This window comes from Microtus pennsylvanicus, chromosome 5, assembly GCF_037038515.1.
Source record: "Microtus pennsylvanicus isolate mMicPen1 chromosome 5, mMicPen1.hap1, whole genome shotgun sequence".
Taxonomy (NCBI): Eukaryota; Metazoa; Chordata; class Mammalia; order Rodentia; family Cricetidae; genus Microtus; species Microtus pennsylvanicus.
Window position 1 is genome coordinate 136,095,089 of NC_134583.1, and position 23,095 is coordinate 136,118,183.

General features: G+C 45.9%; 1 protein-coding gene across 2 annotated transcripts in view; it reads left to right on the forward strand.

The window, feature by feature from the left end:
* The window catches only part of Atrnl1 (attractin like 1), a 597,040-nt gene that overhangs the window by 493,685 nt on the left and 80,260 nt on the right, over positions 1 to 23,095 (forward strand). For both annotated transcript variants that reach the window (XM_075974528.1, XM_075974530.1), the window contains one exon: positions 3,006 to 3,120. In XM_075974528.1, the coding sequence (XP_075830643.1) occupies positions 3,006 to 3,120 (115 nt within the window). The remainder of the gene's footprint in view (positions 1 to 3,005; positions 3,121 to 23,095) is intronic.

The window sequence follows — 23,095 nt, forward strand, 5'->3', positions numbered from 1 at the left end:
AATTCAAATGTTATTTAGTGTTTCTCTCCTTTTTTTCAACATTTAAAAGCCCACATTTAAACTGATATTTGTCACAAATTCTTTCACAATAATTTTTAATTATCTGAATTCCTTCCAGAAGTGTCAAAGAACTGGCTAGTAACTAGTATTTTAAACATAATGAATAATTCATGTTTTGCTAATATCCTCCTATGAAAATTATTAGAGCTAAATATAGACCAAGTTGTATGGCAATTTGGTTTTAAAATAGAATTATAATCTCCTTTTACAGAGCTTACCAACACAAAGAGGTTTTTTAAAGTGCTTTTTCCATGATCCCAGCAGAACCGAGAATGAGAAAATTAGTCTAGAATGGTTCTGCGACTAGGTCTTCTCATCCAATCCCTGTTCCATGGTCGGGCTCCTCACACCCTAAGTCCTCCTCCATTGCAGGGTCTCTGAAGTTCAGAGAGGTAGGTGATTAGGCTCTCTTCCACCAGAAACTTGCAGTTAGATTTACAGTTTGCTAATTTTTCCTTCGGTTGATGGTTTGGACATTTCCTGTCATTCCTGTGGTATGAAAAAAGTGGGAAGGTGGCCTGGCCATAAGACCTATTAGTGAACTCCCAAACCATGTATTTCCTAATCCCCACCCCAAACCAAACTATTTCTCAAAAATCTTTAGTCCTATCCAAATTCTGCTGTTCTAGTTTCTGCAATTAGATTTTTAAGTGACTTTGGATAAACAAATGTGTTGGTTGTTCCACTCAGAGCCAGAGAACACAGTAACAAAGATAACATTATCGGTTGCTACCTATCATCAGTTTTTCTTATCTACAGTGAAGGAGATTTTAATATTTCTAATAAGTTACTGTCATTTAAATCTGGAATTCATTTACATTCTCTGGGTGTATTTTAGCAAATTGACCTTTACATATATTTTGCATCTATTAAATTAAAATACATTTCAGTTGCCTAGAAATATGGTTGGGAAATTCATGGTGCTTTTTCTGTTAGTTTGCCGTATGACAAGCCTATTCTCTAAATATTTACATCACTGGATAATATCTATGTATTTATGCTAATTCTAACTTAACATTTTCAAAACTTAATCTGTTAAATTAAATGTAAACTTTTAAAGTATCATCCCGTAGATCTTAGAACTTGGTGGAAGTCAAACAACATGGCCGCTCGCATTATCCTGAACTTTTAATGCCCTCTGCTTCCCAGCCTGACCACTTCCACCTTTATATTGAAAACTTCCAAAATATATCTAGGGGAGAAAATTTTAAATAAGAGATTTATGTTGCTATAAAAGGAGAAATACTTTATAACCACATAAAACCGTTGTAACTGGGAACTCAGTCTAAGTTTTACATAAAAGGGAACATATTTTATCTTTAATGGCTCATTAAGCCTTCTGGAAATGGCAACATTCTAGAATATTCTAGGTGAATGACTACATATGTCTATATTTCTTCAAAAGTTCAAATATCTTAAGTAGAAAAAATCTGAATAAATCATTTATTCTAATAATTAAAGGTATTTTTGTTATTTCTTCTATTTAATTTTGTCTTTGTGCAGAAATGCCTCTTTGACATCCTGCTGTCTCCCACCTGTAATTCCTCAAATAAAGTAGCCCAATCTGTGATTCCTAGGCCAAGATGAAAACCTTGATGTCTCAAAAGTCTCATTATTTATTTTTAAGCTCCAAATATGTATATATTGTGTGTAAGTAGGAAAGGGGTGAGTGTGCAGGCATGTGTCTATATAGTAGTGTGTGCCTATGGAGAGCGTGTATGTCTGTAAATGGGTCATAGGCTACTGTTGAAAACAGACTCCAGAGGTAGCTACCTGAGCTACACTCCAGGCCTCTACTTCTTCCAAGCTGTAGAGAGTTTATACTTGCTCCTTGACTTCCTGGGAGGTGGGAGCAAACATCTTTCCACTCCAGATATGAAACCAACAGCGCCCCCCAACATTTCCGCCCATCTACTTTAGAGGACCAGTGAATTACTAGATTACTCATAGGAGTGCAGAGAGGTCAGCTGGCCAGGGTCCCCCCCCAGCACTCACACTGCTGTGTCCTTGGGGAGAAGCTTGTGAAAATTGTCTATTTCAGGAACTTCCTGAAACTTGTAAGTCTCCATTACTTTCTGAATCTTTATAGCCTCCTATGATGTTTTAATTTGGAGGAAATATCTACATAAGAACCCTCTTCGATATTCTCCTCTTGTAGGAATCATTTAAGTCTTAACCCAGATAATATATGTGAGGCTGTGAGGCATCTAATTCATCGTAAGACATTACTGCAATGCATTATCAGTTTTTAGCATATTTGCCTTATTTTTGCCCTGTCATTTATGCAAGTGTATTATTGCTGGACAGTTATTACGTGTGTGTTTCACTAAGGTAATTTTAAAGGCATGCCAACTTGTATATGGAACTCTCACTTTTATATGGAATTCTCTTTAGCCATATACACAGAGACAAAGGGCAGAGATGTGGTCACCAGGTCAGGTAGGGGTGGAGAAGACGACATAGGGCAGTGGCCGTAAACCTCGCTTGACGAGGTGGCTGAACCTGTTGTAGAGCAGGAGGGCTGATGTAATGACCTTATGTTGTATGCCGACACCATGCCGCTAGTGTAGGCTTCGTGAAGTGATGGCTCTTCGCTTGACCTTAGCCGTAATGTCGCTTCTGTTTGGTGTATTAAACGTGCATACATGGAAGTAACTCTTAAAAAGTAGCTGCGCCAATAGGATATTTGGGATTGCCATCACTTAATTAGGTAAATCAGGTTATGTGGCATATCACTGATGAGAAAAATTGGGGAAGATGCTTATCTTTGGGCTATACCAGCTGGCATATTGTAGTGAAATGTACTCACATCGTCACGTGAGGGATAAGCTCACGTCCACACTGTGCCAGCACTGGGTATCGCCCAACAGCCAGGAGCGCTCACTGACTGAGGGACAGCCATGCCGTGTCACCTGTGCTGACTTACCGTGGGTTTTCTTTTCCAGGGCGCACCTAAGCCAATAGCCATAGAACCCTGTGCTGGGAACAGAGCCGCTGTCCTGACGGTGTTTCTCTGTCTGCCGAGAGGATCGTCGGGCGCCCCACCCCCTGGGCAGTCAGGTATGACACATGAGCCAACTGGAGTTATGCAAACTTGATTGAGAAGAAGAAACAGCTGCGCTAAAAACACTGTCAGGCCACTTCCCAGATTCTGATTCAGAACGTGGTAATGAAATCTTATTAGCGCATAAGCTGTCACACGAATACGTACATTCTGTGCTTTGACATTCCCCAGTGTTTCCCATGTAAGCATCTGTTGATGCCTGTGTATTTGTACAGTGTAGTGTAATCCAGTTGCTGTAAGGACACTCGCTAGCAAGGAAACAAGTTCTTGATGCTTTGGGCCCCTTCTTTTCCCTAGGACGTATGGCTTATAGGAAGCCAGTTGATGCTTTGGGCCCCTTCTTTTCCCTAGTATGTATGGCTTATAGGAAGCCAGTTGATGCTTTGGGCCCCTTCTTTTCCCTAGTATGTATGGCTTATAGGAAGCCAGTTGATGCTTTGGGCCCCCTTCTTTTCCCTAGTACGTATGGCTTATAGGGAGCCAGTTGATGCTTTGGGCCCCTTCTTTTCCCTAGGATGTATTGCTTATAGGAAGCCAGTTGATGCTTTGGGCCCCTTCTTTTCCCTTGTATGTATGGCTTATAGGAAGCCAGTTAAGAGCTATGATGAAAGCTTTGCATCCGTGATGTGGAACCAAGCCAGGGGAGTGTGTGAGACTCAGTGGGACCAGGAGACAATAGCTCGTTGCAGACACCTCCGTGTGAGTGGGATCTGTTGTCCCCCAGCTCAGACAAGTGGGCTGATAGGCTAGTCGCTCTCTTTCCTGCAGATGAGCACACTGGGTCCTGTTCTGAGTCACCCTTTCATCCCTGAAAAGTATATTTTGGCTTTGGAGCTGATTGTAAGTATGGTCTTGTGGTTTCCTCCTAGCTGGGATGCCCTCCATCCCGCAAACATAGTGGATGTGAACGTAATCGGTAGTCAGGTCACCTGCCACACTCGCCTCTCTGTTTACATGTGAGAGTCCATCGGCCCAAATTATTGTCTTTTCTGGTCAGCTCTTCATGAAATGGATGGTTCTGAGAGCAAGGGAGATTCCAGAACTTTCTCCTCAGTTCCTTTATACATTAAATAAAGTGCCAGGGTCCTGACAGTATCCGGGCTGCAATGGAATACTTACCTTCCTACTTATCTTTGCTCACTCCCCGCCTTAACTTTGACCTTGACATGGTTTGTGTGTATCCCCCCAAAATGGAAACTATACACCTTACACCTTTTAAGCTCCAAAACTACACCGTGTGAACAGTTCCCAGCAGCCTTACACTCACAACACTCTTGAGGTTGTCTTAGTGCAAGAATTTCTCAACAGTAAATGTTTATTCAAGAGAGAGAGAGCGATCCTGTCTGCACCTTCTGCAACACCAGGTGGGTGGATTTGTTTCTGCTCTGCCCAGGTGCACAGCATGCAGAAGGCGGAACGGTTTGACACTGGTCAGATGAGATGGATATTTATAGGACTGTGCCCAGCTAATGGAAGCATTGTTTTAGAGCTGGAATGAATTCCAAAACAAATACTTCAGTAATGAAAACGAGCCAAGGTGACATACACCAAGGCTCCTCTCAATCATTGACAAGATGACTCACTGATGGGGAGAAAGTCCAGGCAGCTGCCAATATCCTGTCCGTCCCTTTAACCTTTGGAGTCCTCTTTGACTGATTCCCAAAGGCCCAGGAGCTGTGTGGACCGTTGCTGCGGCCGCGTTTCCTCACAGGAGGCACTGTGGTTCCTTGTGATGATGCTGCTTTCGCATGTTTATTTACATGGTGCTCTCCCTGTTTTTCACGTTTGATCCCCATGGCAAGGCTGTGAAGTAGGCGATACAGAGCTCCATGTCTGCAAGTGAGAGGCGTTAGGTGTAGAAAGCTCTGTGTTTCTATGCCCAAGGAATAATTGGATTAGGGAAGGCAAGGGTAGTGAGCAAAGAGAAAATATTGTGGCTAGCATCCCACCTGTAACAGAGAGCCTGCTTCTTCATCACTAACAGCCCACATCTTTGTGAGTTGGAGCATTTGAATTGACAACGATGGTGTCGACAGGGCTGCTCTAGGTAGAGAGATGAAACATTGAAATAGTACACATACTTATTCCAGAGCCTGGAAAGGGAAGGGTGTGGTGTGTGTCTGCATTATTCAAGACAATCTTGTCACTTCTTCCAAAAAAAAACCTAATATATTTACCGGTTATTAGAGGAATAAGAATATTCCTTTATTCTATCCTTCAAGGTACAGTGTTATCTACTGACAGCATCTTCTTTGAAATACATGATATGCCATGGTGGATAGGGTGATGGCTGATTGACAGGTACGAAGCAAGCCAAGTAAAGATGTCAGTGGGGGACTCAAAAGGTGCTGGAATAGATTCATCCATTATGTCCATTATAAAATTCAACTTTGCTGGATCATTGATTTTTTTTGAAACAGTAAAATGTTTGGTGTAGTAGAATAACAGCCTCGTGGCTGTGCTGGAATGTAGCCTAGGTGCCTTCAGGACAGTCACCTTTCCCCGACCTGTTCTTGCCCATTCAGCACACCAGTGTGGAGGGTGGCCCTTCCTCCCAAATCCAGCCAGACTGTCACAGACCCTCTCCATGAAAGCAGTCACACACACATGCGCATGCACACACACACCACTTGCCAAACTACTGAATCTTCTTTGGTTCTGTCCAGATTCTTTCTCAGAACTGCATTTAGCACCTGGTGATGCATGTCCATCCTGCAGGGGCAGCTGGTGATCCTATGGGACTCTAATGTGCTTTGCCTTCTTCTACTAATAATTTCCATAATATTTAATGGGTAGTGGTGCCCTTTTTTTTGGGTCTGTCTTGAAAATGTGAACTGCCTTTGGCCTTCATCTAATCCGAGATCCAAAGAAAAGCTGCACATTTGACCTCTGGACTACTCAGGCGCTAATCATTTTCTTGGTATTATCTGTTCACTTTTTGTTAAACTTACAAAGTAATGGGTTCCACTGGGATTTCTATACAAATATGACGTCATTCAACTTTGTTCTCATTTGCCCTCCGCAGGGTACTCTTTCCACCCCACCCCTGTCCGATCCCCTTCTCCTGCTCTCCCCACATAGATTCTGTTCTCCTTTCTTGACACCCCCTCTTTAGACTTCTTTCTAATCTGCCAGTTTTTTAGTGTGTGAGAGTGTGTGTGTATCTGTATAATGTCTGTTTGTGTGTCTGTGTTTATGTCTGTGTCTGTGTTTGACTGTGTGTATGCTTATGAATGTCTCTTATATGTATGTCTCTGTGTGTTGTTTATATATAATGTACTTAAGTGCTCATGAGTAATTCTCCCCTTAGGTAGAGCAGAAATTAAACATAAGGTGTTAAATGGTTTTGTGTTTGTTTGTTTTGGGTGTCTGTAGAGTTAGACTAATCAGGTACCTGACTCATCCAGCAAACCTGCTGCATCACGTGTGTTTGCTGAGAACATACCTGCCAAGCATACCAGGCTCTGAGATTACTTACTGATTAGTACTGTGGTCATGTGTTCACCACACAGCCACTTTCTCTCCTTGTCTCACAGTTGCTACAGAACCTGTGTTCCCATGAAAGCTACACACGTTAAGTCACTCTGCTGTGTGACACTAAACCACGCTTGTCTCTGATCTCTCAGACAGTCCTGTCCCCAGCATTTTAGAGCCACATTAGGGTGAAATGTGGACAAAGCCAGTGGGCTTCTTGAGAAGCACAAATTGAAAGAGATAATGACCACTGACTCTCTGATGGAAGACTCTGGATTCCACAGTTTACGAATTCTTCCTAATGAGAGGCAGATTAACGTTCCTCACTGGGTTAGAAACTTCAGGGCCCCAAATGTCCACAGCTAGAATGGAGCAGTGTGCTTCAGCTAAAATCAAAATTTTACTGTGACCCAGTCTCATGGATGATTTATTTTAAAGATTTTGTTATCGACATGTATATGTGGTAGCAGGACACATGCACAGCACAGTATGTGTGAGGTAAAATGACAGCCTGGGGTTTCTTCTTTCCTTCTACCTTTATGTAGCTAATTATCTCTGTGATTTGTTGCATAACATTATTTTCCTTCTCAGATCTTCGATGGGGTTGAAGACTATATAAATGTAGTTACTTTCCTCTCATGTCTTGGCCAAGTTATTTATTATACAAGACTTAAGCTAGTTAGAATAGGATATTTGTACTTATTATATATAATTTCATAGTAGGTTTAGAACTCTCTTACTTAAACAAAAGGGGGAGATGTTGCGGGAGCTCCTTCCATTCCTTCAGCCAATAGCTGCTGAGATACCAGCCCATTGGGGTGTGGTCTCTCTTCCTTTAAAAAAGCGGCCACTTCCCTTTGCCCGCTCTCTCTCTCTCTCTCTCTCTCTCTCTCTCTCTCTCTCTCTCTCTCTCTCTCTCTCTCTCTCTGGCTTCCGACTCTGCTTCTGGCGACTAGGCTCCCTCCTAATTGCACAGAGGGCTGTAAGTTTTTCCCCCTTAAATAAATAACCATTCTATTAATCATAATTCCAAACTGGTGTGGGATTGTTTGTGACTTACACCTTCATTCCAGCGTGAACACAGTTTGCCAGGCAAGGACAGCGGCATATCAGGCCGTCTCCTCAGCCTGTGAGGGATTTCTGACATTAACAAGGCAGATACTGCTGGGATGTCTGAGATTGTGACGTCTCACTTTTAGTTTAGACATTTGGGCAAGATGATGAGACATTTTACAATAATCTACAAGTATTGCATGAAGTTTACAATGATATTCTAGCCACAGTGTCATTGATGTATCTCCTGTTAAAACAAGAGTTTTAAGTTAAGTTAAGTTTTAAGTTTAAGTTAAAAGAAGAAAAGAGAACTAACTATTCTGGGCCAGCCATTGTATTAGATGCACACACATGCTTGCACACCCATGCGCATGCTCACCCACACAAAGTATGTACACATACATACCACGCACACACATACACAAACTTGCTTACTGTTTCCAGTCCCTTTGTGAAGCTGCCGTGGCTCGGCTTTTTACCTGAATCCCCACAGAGATTAAATGACTTGACCAGACTCAGTTCAGCTAACAAATGAATTTAGAGCCATAAGTCAAACCCAGAGTTTTCTGCTCCTCAGCTATGTGGGGCTTCTAAATGTAGCCCTGAGTCCTGAAAAAAACAAACAAGGAAGCAGGCAAACTTAAATCTAGTCAAGAACGTCATGGGGGGTCTGTGCTAACCAGTGGGCCTAAGAGATCAAGCTGGGTTCGTTGGTCTTTGCTGGTGATTTCACCGCAGAAATTGGATCAGATGCAAACATGCAGTCATGCCCTCCATGCTGGGACAGGCATGGTTCTGTGTGTGCTGACAACAGGGATGTCCAGCTCCAGGAGAGGAACTCAGCATGTGAACTGTGACGTCGGAGCTACCAGTCCTGACTCTGCCACTGGCTGGCGGAGTCATTTCCATGCGCCTGGGCCATATTCTGCAGATTCACACGCCCACTCTAGACGGACTGGACAGTTCTACTACGGACTGTCCATTTGGTCTTGTGGCATGTACTTCCAGTTCCCCATGACCAACCAGGACTCTCTATTTCCCCATGTACCTCCTGCCAGTGAAAAAAGTTGATTAGCTTCTGTCCAAGTCAGAGTCCCTGTTACTGTGAGGCAAAGCAACTTGGAGAGGACAGGGATTGTTTCAGGTCACCTCCGTCACTGAGGGAAGTCGAGGCCAGATGGAGCAAGAACTGAAGCAGACCATGGAGGATGCTGCTTACTGGCGGTTTCCCCTGCCTTCTTTCTTGTACTGTGCAGGACTAGGGGCACAGGGGTGGCACCACCCACAGTGGCTTGGTGCTCCTACATCAGTTGCTATTCAAGCAAATACCCCATAGGCTTGCTTACAGGCAATTGATGAGGTATAATTCTAGCTTGTAGCAAGTTGACGGAAAAAAAAACTTAGTTAGCACAGTGTAACTTTTAAATTTGTGTGTGTGTGTGTGTGTGTGTACATGTGCGTGTGTGTGTGCGTGTGTGTATGTGTATGTATGTGTGCATGTGTGTATGTAAAACCTGCTGAATCCATTTAGTGTTGTTTTATGTCTATGTTTTTAGGACTGACCACTTGGGATTGGACCAGTTGGGGGTTCATCTCTGAGAAAGACTGCTTCTCTCCCTCAGCAGCCATTAGCTGCCTTGCGAGATTTCTCCCTCCATGGCGGCATGTCAGCTGCAGCTGTCATTGTCCCGGTCTTGTGCAGGCAATGTTGTTGAGAGTCCTTGGGTGTCATTAGAGAACAGACTGGCTCTTTTGTCCTTCTGCGGTCTCCTCCACGATGGTGCGGGGATTGTAGATGTTTGCCTTGGAGCTTGGCACCCACGGTTGGTTGTTCTCTAAGTTTTGACCTCTTACAGATTCTGTGACGGTCTCATCTGCCACAAAAGAAAGGTGCCTTCTTGATAAGGGGTGGGAGCTACTGTTCTCCGTGGAAATACGGACAAGTGTTGAGGATGTAGTAAGATAGTCTACTGTTTAGGAAGTGGCGCTCGTCAGCTCTCCTCCAGTTAGTTAGGGCTACAGAGCCAGAGGTGCATCCTCTCCTATTGAGAGGGCTGTAAGTCCAATTGAACAGCTGTTGGTCTCTCTCCAGATGTAAGCGCTACTATCATGCCTCTGGGGCATCCTGTCTTGCTGGTCACTGTGACCAGCATCTCAGCTGAGGAACACTGTTGCTTTTTTTCCTTGCCAGCTTGCAGAGTGTCTGTGGTACTGTGAGAGCAAGTCCTCCAGGAGAGGCTCCTGGGTCAGATCCCGCTCAGCTGCTGCAAGTACTGTATCCAAATCACACAGTGCCTTCAGCAAGGGGGCCTTACTTCCAGAAGGCAATTGAGGACAATGGCAGTAGCCTGGGTTTTTTTGAAAGTCTCTTGGACCCCTTAAACAACTTGAAAGTCTTCTCATGCCTGATTCTTGGGCATTTTTTTTAATATAGTCTATAGCTCTTGAAGAAGTAGCATCATCTCAAGTATAATAATTTCATCCAAATATGTAAATGTGTAATATTTAATTTTGTGAGAACATGAAATAATGCAATTTCACTGGCTTTCTAAAACATCCTCCATGTTGTTACTTCCCGGCTAAAGCTCTCCCTCTCCCATTCCCCTCATAGCACCCATGCCCTGCTCCTTTCTAGAGCCCCATCCCACCCCATGGTCATGGTCCCCTTCTACTTCCCTGGTCTCTGTGGTTACTCCAGATTATATAGTCACATCTAAAGTTTGGGAGCTAGGAACCATCAAGAGAGAACATGAGGCATTTGTCTCTCTGGGTCTGGGTTTCCTCACTCAGTAGAGTGTTCTCTAGTTCCATCCGTTTATCTGTACGCTTCATGATTTTACTTTCCTTCCCAGCTGAGTGGTATTTCATAGCATATATGTGACACATTTTCATTATCTGTCCATCAGCTGAAGAACATTTAGGTTGTTTCTGTTTCCTGCTATTGTGAGTGTGCAGCCATGAACATGGCTGAGCGAGCATCTCTGGAGGCGGAGATGCTGGATCTCGGCGACACACCCTGTCCTCTCAAACCAGTCCTCCAGTTCCCCTTCTCTAGAAGTCAAGGAGGGGAGGAGTTTGTCCTCGCAGACTCTTCCTTCGCCCTTCTGCCACTGTTTCTTCACTTGATCGTCTTAGCACTCTGTAGCGGCGGGGGCAGAAGGAAGAACTAGGATTACTAAATAGAAAGCATTATAAAAATCCAGCAGGTTAGTTGCTTTTATGCTCAAATCCAGTGTTGCTCATAGCCAGCATTTGAATCTGTACAGAAAAAGTGTGGTTTAATAAATGACAGAATAAGGCGGAGAACCCAGGAAGGTAATTAAATAAGAGCAAGTGTCTGAAATTGTTGTTGTTAATAAATATTACTCAGTCTCCAAGAATGCTTGATGTTCCAGTGACCCAAACCCCACTGCAGGAATAGTTCTCACCTCACTGCAGAGCTCTGGCTGTTGGGAATCCACTTGCCGCTTCTACTCACTCGGGAGGGTTTAGGACTATCTGCTGTGTGCTTGGGAAGGCTGCAACCTTCGCAGATGTAAACATGACACAAATAATCATGCAGATAAACCCATAATTTAAAAATTTGCAAAGTGCAATGAACAAAAGGTGTGGAGGTGAAATTACAGAGATGTCTGATTGCTAAGCCTGCTGTTTTGTAGAGTGGTCACGGAGTAATGGATGCAGCCGTGAGGAAATGGTACCCTTTCCTCTGCCCACAGTCCACCACAGCTCTGTGGTGTCGGACTGTTGAATGCTCCCCACCACCTCCTCAGCCTCTGGAACCATTTGCATCCCCTGGTGTTCTGCACCTTGACCCATCTCAGGTACCTCCTTAGAATGCAGGGAGAAGCTATGGTTCCTAAACCCCTCTGCCCCTTATGGACAAGAAGGCTTTCTGTTTTCCTAGGTCCATCAAGTCTCTGGGTCCTCTGCATCTGGTTAGGAAAACTGTTGTGTGCTTGTCTCCTGGTCCTACAGACATCACCTCTCGCGGCTGAAGATCAGTCTCTCGCTGGCTCTCCTGTTGTTTAGATGTAAAAGTCAGAGTCACCCTTTCCCCTCTACCCATTCCCATTCCTCATTCCTCACTACCTCCATTCTTCTCCTTCTCCTTTCTTGGTTCTCTCTCTCTCTCTCTCTCTCTCTCTCTCTCTCTCTCTCTCTCCCCTCTCTCTTCCTTTCTCTCTGGCTCCCCCCCTCCACTCTCTTTTGGATACAGTAGTCCCAGAATCTGACCCGTCTTGATCCCACCATGCCTTTCCACAGCCTGGGTTTCTGACAAGGGAAAGTACCACCGTTAGCATCATGCCTGCTCTTCCAGAGATGTGCCCCAGGGTGGGCAACCCTCCCTGTCACTGCTCACTGCTCAGCAGCCTCTCTACCTAGCACCTACCGTCCCTCATTTGACCCATGTGCACAGCAGCGTGAGTGATGGGCCCTCACACAATCGCTTCCACTCTTAGGCCTGTTTCTTACCTGGCACATAAGGAAGATGACTAAGTAGAATCCCTTGTTATGGCCACTGTAATTCTATACCTGCTCGGTTGGTTGGTTGTTCCCTTTTTTATTTTTGACACAATGCCTCACCGTGTATCCTGAGATGATTTCAAAATGGCCATCCCTCAGCATCTGCTCTCCACATGCTGCAGCTACCTACATGTGCCCCCACACCTGGCCCCGCATCTGCGTGTGCCCCCACACCTGGCCCCGCACCTGTGTGTGCCCCCACACCTGGCCCCGCACCTGCGTGTGCCCCCACACCTGGCCCCGCACCTGCATGTGCCCCCTCACCTGGCCCCGCACCTGCGTGTGCCCCCATACCTGGCCCCGTACCTGCGTGTGCCACCACACCTGGCCCCGCACCTGCGTGTGCCCCACACGTGGCCCCGTACCTGCGTGTGCCCCCACACCTGGCCCCTTACCTGCGTGTGCCCCCACACCTGGCCCCGTACCTGTTATTTCCCTACAGTTCTAGTATGTGCATATACTTTATCATGTTTACCATTGTCCCCTGTACATGAAAGCCCTTGCTCTCTTCAGCTTCAAATGTCACTTCTGCTCCGAGATGCCTTTGTAGTCCCATGGTGTGAGAGCTTGGTCAGCCCCAGCTCCTCCTTCCCTTACTCCTTTCTGACCTGTTAGTCCCCATGGGCTTCCCTGTACTGGTTCCCGGGTAGAAGCTGCCAACAGGCTCCCTTGATAAACATTTGATCGGTGAGTAAAATTGATTAGTCATAAAATGTAGAACTTCTCACCAAAAGATATATGCTATACAAATGTAAGCCCATAATCTTAGTAGATTAGGTTTATGCTTTATTGATTCATGAAGCATTGAAGCTACATATCTTGAGGACTAAAATTAAGCTGAGAACTGTACTTTTGATAGAATATATGTTAAAAATTCATTGTTTAGATTTAAGATTCAATAAAATCAGAATATTAGTGAAGGCTGACACAGAACACTAAGACAGGTTCTGTATTTTCAGCATACCATGCGTGAGGCCTGTCATAAAATGCTCTATTTTATGATTTTAATTTTGATTTCTTCCTTCGATGATATTTAGAAAAAACTTAGATTTGAATTTGAGATCACACTACTGAGCTTCACTATATTTGAATGTCATGGAGTGAAGGTCCATGTACTAGTTGTCCTCAGGGGAGAGCCTGGCAGATGATCCAAGAGTCAGGCTTCACTGTTGGAATTATCATTACCCAGAATATCATTGTCCAGAATCCATGCTGTGCTCTAAATACCTTTATGTTAGTGTACCCCAGAAGTTATAGAGTGCCACATTTTCATAACCTGTGAGGACAGTGAACTCGTGGAGGTTCGGGCTCTGGTCTACAGCCACACAGTAATAGCGGCAGAGCCAGAATTTAAAATCGGTCAGACTCACATACAATGGTGTTTTTCTGCATCTCAGTAGGTCAGCTGGGGTTTTGCATAAAGGGATTAGCTACCTGCTTTTGACCACAGAGCAAGCTTCCTCTCTGTGACCAGCTTCACTCTGCAGCGGTGCAGCCCTGCCCCTCCCATCTGAGGTTTTAAATTAATGGAGAGAGATTGATCTGTGTGTTGAGGAAGCAAAGAGAAACCCCGGTAAGAACCGGGAAGCCTAGTGAGCATGACCGGTGAGCATGCCTCAGTCTGGGCTAACCCCACAACTGGACTCGGACGTCCTCAGGCTAAGCAGGTAGAAACACTTTGTCTAAAGGGACAGGACGCCTCACCACGCTGACCCTGATCTGTCTTCCTCCCACCACCCGTTCTGGTAGTTCTGTAACTGATTGGTAAATTATTATTTTAGTTAAGGAGAGAATGGGAGATGGTGGTGATGCTCAACCAATAATTACAAAGCCAGGGCAGGGGATCGAAATTCATTCACAACAAGAAAGCTGCTTTTGAAGTAAAATCAAAACAGTAAGATGCAAGTTTTGTGACTGTCAATTAAACAGAAAGAGTAAATCTCCTTCCCTTCGGACGTCTTATGAACAGAGACACTGTATTCTCTCTAAAGCGGCCATTTCTGGGTCTGAAGGAATCTAAAGAAAGAATGAAGCCTGCTGGCAGTGAAGCTTCCGTGATAAACAAACTGGTGTGGACAGCAAACACACATCTCGAAGTCGTGGAGCCTGGGAGGTCAGAATCCAGGTGTCTGACGGTGGAGACAGTGGAGTCTGTTGTCTTCATATAAGGCCACTAATCCCACCAGTAAGGCTCTACCCGCATACCCACGGCAGCCCCTCCCAGTGCCATCAGAACTAGGGCGTCTGCGTGGATGGGTGATCCTCGAGGCAGAGAACTGTCATTTCAATTGAGAAATGGCCTTAGAGGTTGCCTATTTTCAGGCCACAGTTGTAAGAAAGAAACATATGGAGCCTTGCGTAATAGGAGACACGTTTTAGCTGAGCTGGGGTCACAGCAAAGTCTCGGAATCCCTCATGCAGAGGACCTGGTACTTGGTGTTTATCTTACCGTGGTGAAGGTCGGTCTAACCAGAAAGAGAATTTTAATTTTCCTCTTAGCAAGTACTACTCTCCAATTTTGCCACATAAAATGGCAGCCAAGGGGGACCCATAGAACAATATGGTAAGTTAAGTAGTGGTTTGGGAAAATGTCTTCTTATCATCAAGGGGAGGAAATGTGGATCAAAGTCATTGGAATCTCCTTTTCCCACATAAAATTTTTTTAGGGCCCATTTCATTAGGGTAGTTGTTCCCCAGAATACATGGGGGGGTGAAATATTCAAATTTTGAAAAAAAAAATTCCTTCTCACCTTTGAGTATGGTTAATTTGTGTGTGATTTTTTTATTTGGAAACTTTTAATAATAAAATTTAAAATTAAAAAAACAATCCAATCCAGTCTCAGATCTGTGTGCTGTTCAGTGGTGTGATAGCATCTACCAGAGGTGTTATTAGTGTGAATATACATTTGTGCTTAACACCAGTCCTGAAGGAGGATGAGCAGCAGAGGCAGAAATGTAATCCCACGAAAGGTAAGCCCTGACTGTAATTGCATTAACTCCTTAAAGCCATGGTGGTCATTCTTGGAGAGCTTTTAAGAAAAAGTTAATGACCCTCTAAGAAGGGAGTGATGTGTCTTTATCTATCTGCCTTTATCATTTGCAAATGAACACAGGCCATGCAAATTGAGCGGACTTCCTTAATTGATAGGCAGCATGCCCTGGGCTGCCAAGCACCCAGTGAAACATCAGAAAGTTCTTTGGGTGCAGAAGGCTCCGGAGGGGTCTGAAGAGTGTTCCACAGTCCCGGGAATAAATGGCTTCTTGTCCCCTGAACCTACTGTCTGATAGAACTTGAACTGAGCCTTGAAGCCCCTAAAAGTCTAGATGCAGTGACCATACCTTCGGATCCATTTATCCAGCGAGCCAGGCGAGGTCCATCAGATCGATCCATGACGGTGCCATCTGCCTTCCCCTTGGCCGCCATCATCATGAGAAACGGCTCCGTAAGTGTTCAGAGAGGCAATTAGCTCTGAAGGCTGCGCTCTAATGGGGAGAGGCCAGGTCACATTGGTATTCAAAACTCCTGGTGAGATAGAGAGGAAACTGTTGTCCATATTAATAGATACATAAAATGTATAAATGGGTGGTTTGGCATTACGCTATTTATGCACGATATTATATAACTGCAGAAGCACAGAGCTGAGAAGGGCAAGGAGGTGACTTCTGGCTCCTCCAGCCGCCTACAGTCAAAGCTGGCGACCCTGTCCAGAATCGTCCTGGACAGAGTGTCTGTCTCTAAAGATGTCCCCCAAAGGCATGCTTCTAGCTTCTGAGACAAAATCATTCTGCTCCTGAACAGTCTTCCCTGCAATTTGATCTCATTTTCTTATATTCTTTGTCGTCTTGTCCTTGTGGCTCCAGAAATAGAGAGCAGCTGATTGGATGGTTAGCTAATCCCGCCTGTCTCAGAGCAGCTGATTGGGCTGCTAGCTAACCCACCACGTGTCTCAGAGCAGCTGATTGGGCTCTTTAGCTTTCCCACCAGGTGTCTCAGAACAGCTCCAGAACCATCTTTGGTTAGTCTGTCTTCTTTATGGGAGTCCGTCCTCCTGACAGCTCATACCTGATCCTCAGAACTCTTCAGGCGTCCCTGATGTCTTTGGCTTGAGACTTGGGGACAATGTGGAGGCTTGAGATGTGGTTCTCTTCCTTTGCTTGATGGGTGAAGAAACGGACGCTCCCCTAAGGAGAGTTCCGGTTCTTAGTCTCCCCCAGGGGCCAGGCCTCTCTGTTCCCTCCTGTACCGGAAGAGGGAGCAGCCTCTTTCAGTAGGCTTCTCTGCTGTTTCAGGGTCATTTTGAAAGGTCCTGCTGTCCTTAACGTCCCTCTCTGCCCTTGACTCTTGATGTTGTCTGCCTCCCAGGGCTAGATTACAAAGAGACTTTTAAAAAATCACACACACACACACACACACACACACACACACGGACACATACACGCACACAGACACATACATGCGAATGCACGGTTGTGAATGTACCAGATTGCCCCTTTGCATAGACCTGTCCCTGTGTCTGTCTCTTTTTTCTCACCAAGAAAATGTCTCATTTAGGGATCACCTGGGAACCTGGTCTCCTCATCCATTCACACTCCTCAGCTTTGGGGATTTTGGTTTTAGTTTTGTTTTTGTTTTTTGTATTTCCATTTACTTCTATAAAAATTTTCATTACACTGTTTTCATCCCACCCAGGCAAGCTAAGGGCAGTAATTCCCACTTATCATTAAATCCTTGCTGGTAAATGGTGCCAAAAGCATAATAGAAGATCAGGATATTGCTTGATTATTTCCCTCCTTCCTCGTGCTCCCCTGTGCCCGTCGGCACTAACCCCCAGAGTCACCTTCCCCGAAGCTGTTTGTGAGTTTATGCCTTCTGCAGCACCTTGTTGACCACTTGGCATTTGTACCTCGTTACCAGGTGTTCTAGATGCGTCTCAAGTTTTTAAACTTGAGGGGAAGAAAACCTTAACACCTGGCTCCAAGCCTGGTGTTTGAAATAGAACTAGAAGTTTGGTGAGGTAAACCGAGTACTCCGCACCAACTCAGGCTGTATCGGCCCAGGCATTTGTCACAGGAGTCTCTTAGTCGCTCACAGTGGGTGGTTTTCTTGCATGATTAAAGTGTTTCTTTGGGTCTCTCTTCATGTAGAAATACCCACTGTGGTAGTTTAGTCATATGTAAGGTCCTTGTTTTTTTTTCTAATACTTGTTTTCTAAAAATTAATGTTTCACAGACTCTTCTTCCATCTCAGGGCTTCACACAGGGTCATTGTCCACTGCTATTTTTTTTGGTGGCCTGAGAATGACTCTCAAGACTCTTTCTACCACGTCCCCATCCATTTACAACTTCTGAGTCTGCTTGGTGCCTAGAATCTGGGTCGAACATTGAGTGTCTGAAGACAGATTTTGCAAACACCTTTGAAAGTCTATTTTAAACATTGTTTGCTATTGCCTTTTCTTTTGTGTCTAAAACCAAGTCAGTCTCCCTGAGCCCACCTCATACTTAGTACAGTACAGAATTCATTCTGTTGCTTCCCACCCCCAAATTGTTGCACTTCTTGTCTTATGGCTTTTGATTGGCCAGCCTCCAGAATCCTCCTCTACTGCTAGGCCTCCTAGGGAACTCACCTGTCTTGTGGTTTTTGATTGGCCAGCCTCCAGAATCCTCCTCTACTACTAGGCCTCCTAGGAGCTCTGTCTCGGTAGAGAACTCCAGATTCCATCCTGACTCATAAGCAGCCCTTGCCCATGCACCTGAACTTCTTCCCAGCTTCCTTTTTTCATTCCAATGAAAGTATCTCTTTTGTGGAGGGCTCTTCTCACCTATCATGCTGGTGAGAATTAAAAAGGATGATAGCGTGTTGCAGGTGAGAACAAACCGCCGTAACCACGCGGAAGGGAATTTGGTAATGCCTAACAAAACCACACATGCAATCCAATTTCTAGGAATTTACCCAAAAACCTAGAATTTACCCAAAAACCTACTTCCAATAATATGAAATGTAAATACACCAGTTATTTGTTTCAGCATTTTTCATAAACACAAACTATCCAGTCCAACCCAAAGAGCAATGCATAGAAAAGCAATGCAACAACACGCGCCTGCAGGGAGACAGCAGAGGAGCACGCGCCTGCAGGGAGACAGCAGAGGAGTACGCACCTGCAGGGAGACAGCAGCATGCACCTGCAGGGAGACAGCAGAGGAGCACGCGCCTGCAGGGAGACAGCAGCATGCACCTGCAGGGAGACAGCAGCACGCACCTGCAGGGAGACAGCAGCATGCACCTGCAGGGAGACAGCAGCATGCACCTGCAGGGAGACAGCAGCACGCACCTGCAGGGAGACAGCAGAGGAGCACGCACCTGCAGGGAGACAGCAGAGGAGCACGCACCTGCAGGGAGACAGCAGAGGAGCACGCGCCTGCAGGGAGACAGCAGAGGAGCACGCGCCTGCAGGGAGACAGCAGAGGAGTACGCACCTGCAGGGAGACAGCAGAGGAGCACGCACCTGCAGGGAGACAGCAGAGGAGCACGCGCCTGCAGGGAGACAGCAGAGGAGCACGCGCCTGCAGGGAGACAGCAGCATGCACCTACAGGGAGACAGCAGAGGAGCATGCACCTGCAGGGAGACAGCAGCATGCACCTGCAGGGAGACAGCAGCACGCACCTGCAGGGAGACAGCAGCACGCACCTGCAGGGAGACAGCAGAGGAGCACGCACCTGCAGGGAGACAGCAGCATGCACCTGCAGGGAGACAGCAGCATGCACCTGCAGGGAGACAGCAGAGGAGCACGCACCTGCAGGGAGACAGAAGCACGCACCTGCAGGGAGACAGCAACATGCACCTGCAGGGAGACAGCAGCACGCACCTGCAGGGAGACAGCAGAGGAGCACGCACCTGCAGGGAGACAGCAGCACACACCTGCAGGGAGACAGCAGAGGAGCACGCGCCTGCAGGGAGACAGCAGCATGCACCTGCAGGGAGACAGCAGAGGAGCACGCACCTGCAGGGAGACAGCAGCATGCACCTGCAGGGAGACAGCAGCATGCACCTGCAGGGAGACAGCAGAGGAGCACGCACCTGCAGGGAGACAGCAGAGGAGCACGCACCTGCAGGGAGACAGCAGCATGCACCTGCAGGGAGACAGCAGCATGCACCTGCAGGGAGACAGCAGCACGCACCTGCAGGGAGACAGCAGAGGAGCACGCACCTGCAGGGAGACAGCAGCATGCACCTGCAGGGAGACAGCAGCATGCACCTGCAGGGAGACAGCAGAGGAGCACGCACCTGCAGGGAGACAGCAGCACGCACCTGCAGGGAGACAGCAGCATGCACCTGCAGGGAGACAGCAGCACGCACCTGCAGGGAGACAGCAGAGGAGCACGCACCTGCAGGGAGACAGCAGCACACACCTGCAGGGAGACAGCAGAGGAGCACGCGCCTGCAGGGAGACAGCAGCATGCACCTGCAGGGAGACAGCAGAGGAGCACGCACCTGCAGGGAGACAGCAGCATGCACCTGCAGGGAGACAGCAGCATGCACCTGCAGGGAGACAGCAGAGGAGCACGCACCTGCAGGGAGACAGCAGAGGAGCACGCACCTGCAGGGAGACAGCAGCATGCACCTGCAGGGAGACAGCAGCATGCACCTGCAGGGAGACAGCAGCATGCACCTGCAGGGAGACAGCAGCACGCACCTGCAGGGAGACAGCAGAGGAGCACGCACCTGCAGGGAGACAGCAGCATGCACCTGCAGGGAGACAGCAGAGGAGCACGCACCTGCAGGGAGACAGCAGCATGCACCTGCAGGGAGACAGCAGCATGCACCTGCAGGGAGACAGCAGCATGCACCTGCAGGGAGACAGAGGAGCACACACCCACAGGGACACAGAGGAACATGCGTCTACAGGGAGACAGAGCAGAGTTCTCTAAAGAAGAGGGAGGGATTAACAGGTAATAATTTCTGACAAATGCAGGTTGCTTAGAACCATCTCAAGTGTGTTAATGGGGAAATGAAGAGTGTAGATAAAAGTGGCAGCCCAGTTGCAAAGCTGAGGCAGGGGAGTCACTGAGTTTGAGGCCATCCCTGGCTACATAGTGAGTTCCAGGACAGCCTGGGTTACAGAAAGAGAGATAGAAAAAGAATAGAAGACAATCTACCTGTGAGAAAGAGTGGCAGGGGAGGTCTAAGTACACCAGCCAGAGAGGAGGTGGAGCTGTAAACACAGGGAGATGAGGCCAGGCATAGCGGTGCACACCATCAAGAGGAGACAGCAAGATGTGCTAGAATCATCTTAGAATTCCCCAAAGTCAGTAGTGCTCAACATGAATAAGACATAATAAAAGGACATGGGGTCCAAACTGAAAGAGCAACTAATGCTAAAAATTAGGACAGCTTCAGATAAATAGGTATGCTTCCATTATAACTCAAGGAGTAAATTAAACACCCAGTCCCTTCTGCAGGTGCATAGTTGGATAAGTTAATACATGAGAGAGGAGTGGGAACAATTCCTTCTTAGAGTCCTAGTGGAGGAACACGCAAGGAAGAAAGTTAGCAGTAGAGGCACCATCGGACAAAACCACAAGAGTAATTGTTAAGGGCAGGAACCGCTGCTGGAATATAACATCATTAGCACTTCTGTGGAGTCTCGAAGCATTCTCCACCAGACATGGGCTGACAGCAAAAGGAGAGTTGCCTGCTTCTGGTAGAGAAACCTAGCAGACATGGCCTTACCCAAAGGATCAAAGTTAATTTGAACGACTGTAAAACAGGCATTGTGCGTTGTCTCCTATGCTGTACTAAGAAGAACACCTCCACTGTGTTCATAGTAAACGTATAACCCAGTGTAACCAGAAAAAAAATCAAAACATACAAAATGACAAACAGCTGTGAGGCCAACATGCGTTAATCATAACACACCAGAGGACGGTGGTGTCAGCAGGGAATCCTGATCTCTGTGGTCTGATCATGTGCCAGATGGTTTGGGGTGGGGGTGGAAGGTGGGCGTGAGAACTCTCTGCTGCTTTTGGAAATTTTGCGTCTAAAGTTATCTCAAAGTAAATAGTGAAGTGTATTTTCTCATGCCTCTTTTCAAGTGGGTCACACTCCAAAGGTTAATCTTAGATTACAGGATGTACTTTTTCTTCTCACAGAAATCACATTTGTTCTAGTACATGGTTCCTGGGTCAGCCTTAGAACTGCATGGGTTTTTATCTCTGTACATTGGCTCGTTCCCTAGAGCCCAGAACATAAGCCATAGTCCATTGCTGCTTTCCTCAGGGGAAGTTGCTCCCACTGGAAGCTAAAGCAATGAAGGAGTTGTTTTACTGGCTTCAAGATTACTGTGAGACTGGCTTAAACTAGTTGCAGAGCTGATTTTTGAGCCATGTTTGTGTGTCCTTATGATGACTGTCCTGTTGGCTGTATCTGGTTGGAAAGCATACAAGCAAAGGAGCAGCCTTCCGGGTGCTGTCTGTTGTATGTCTGTTCCTCTGCAGTTTTTCTGCTTCTTCTTGAACTGCATAATCACCTTTAACTTGTTCTTGAGAACACCTCTTGTTTTTACTAGAATTGTTACATTGTAAATATTTTTCTTAGTAATTCTGCCTTACATCTTTAGATAATAGTTGGTAGATGAATCAGATAGTGTAGGAGCAACTACCTAAAGTTTAAAACAGTATTCTTACTGAATCATAATAAGCTTACAAAGTATGACCATATTTTAGTTGAAATTTTTGGAAGTGTTTGAAATAATTAAGCTTGTCAAGACTCTGATATGATACTATGAAGCTCTTTCCCACTGGGTATCTGTAAATTATGCAGATATGAACACAATGTATCGAGTTACGAGGATGGGATTTCAAATGCAAATGCCATTTCTATTGTAACTCTCTCAGCATAGATAATAACCTGAGTAGTCCAAGTGTCCCAGTGGTCAAGGACTCACACAGAGAGCAGACCACAGCCTTCACCAAGTTCTTACTCTGAGATGCTGATACAACAGTTGTGTCTCTCCCTGAATCTCAGTAGCAACTCTGTAAGGCAGCTGTGTGTAGGTTGGGGGCACTGAAGTCCACAACAGCACCAGCAGTTACTCGTACAGAAAGAACCTGAATTTGAGCCTTTCTTGTTGTCCTGTTTCTTTCTCTAAAGTTTATGCATCTAATCACTGGACCCTAGCATGTTCCTGGCCAGGAAGCAGTCAATAGAGCAGAGAACCGAAAGAGAAAAAAGCACTTCCAGGAACCCTGTTAGGCTTGTGTAATCTGCTCTGTCTTATGATTTAAAATGACAGAGCAAAACGAAAGCCAGCGGGGATTTTAAATCGTGACTCAGAGCTCAAACATGACTCTCTTTGTCCCAGAACAGCTCATCCTCAAACCCCAGGCTCCGCTGCTGCTGGTGCGCGTCCGACACACAGCCCTGTAATTGGTGAATTTGCATGATGTTTGTCGCCAGCAGACCAGGAAGGCACAGATGTCAGTTTTAGGAAATTCTGGGACTCTCAGCCTTGTTCAGACTAATTGGTACAATCGATAAAATGCTAATTAGAAGATAAATCCCAATCTTTAGCTTAGCAACTTTGGTTGATGTAACCGTCCTTTTAAAATCCCTAGAATTCACAATGTTAAAATATTGTTTTCCTCTAAAAACATATTTATCCTCTAAAAACTGTGACTGTTAAATATGGGAATTATCAGGAATTTTCATTGAAAAGATCAGCCAGCTCATTAAATTTTATTCAGTTGATGTACACTGAGATTTTGTGATTTTGATAACACATCTAGAAATGTCAAGTAACTAACTACTTGGGCACTGACATCTCCTTCACGGTGCCCAGTAGAGCAGGCCCCCATTTGTTTACATCTCTAGCCAGTAAAGAATGGTCGAAGACAGCATCAAAGCCTCCTTACAGGAAGCT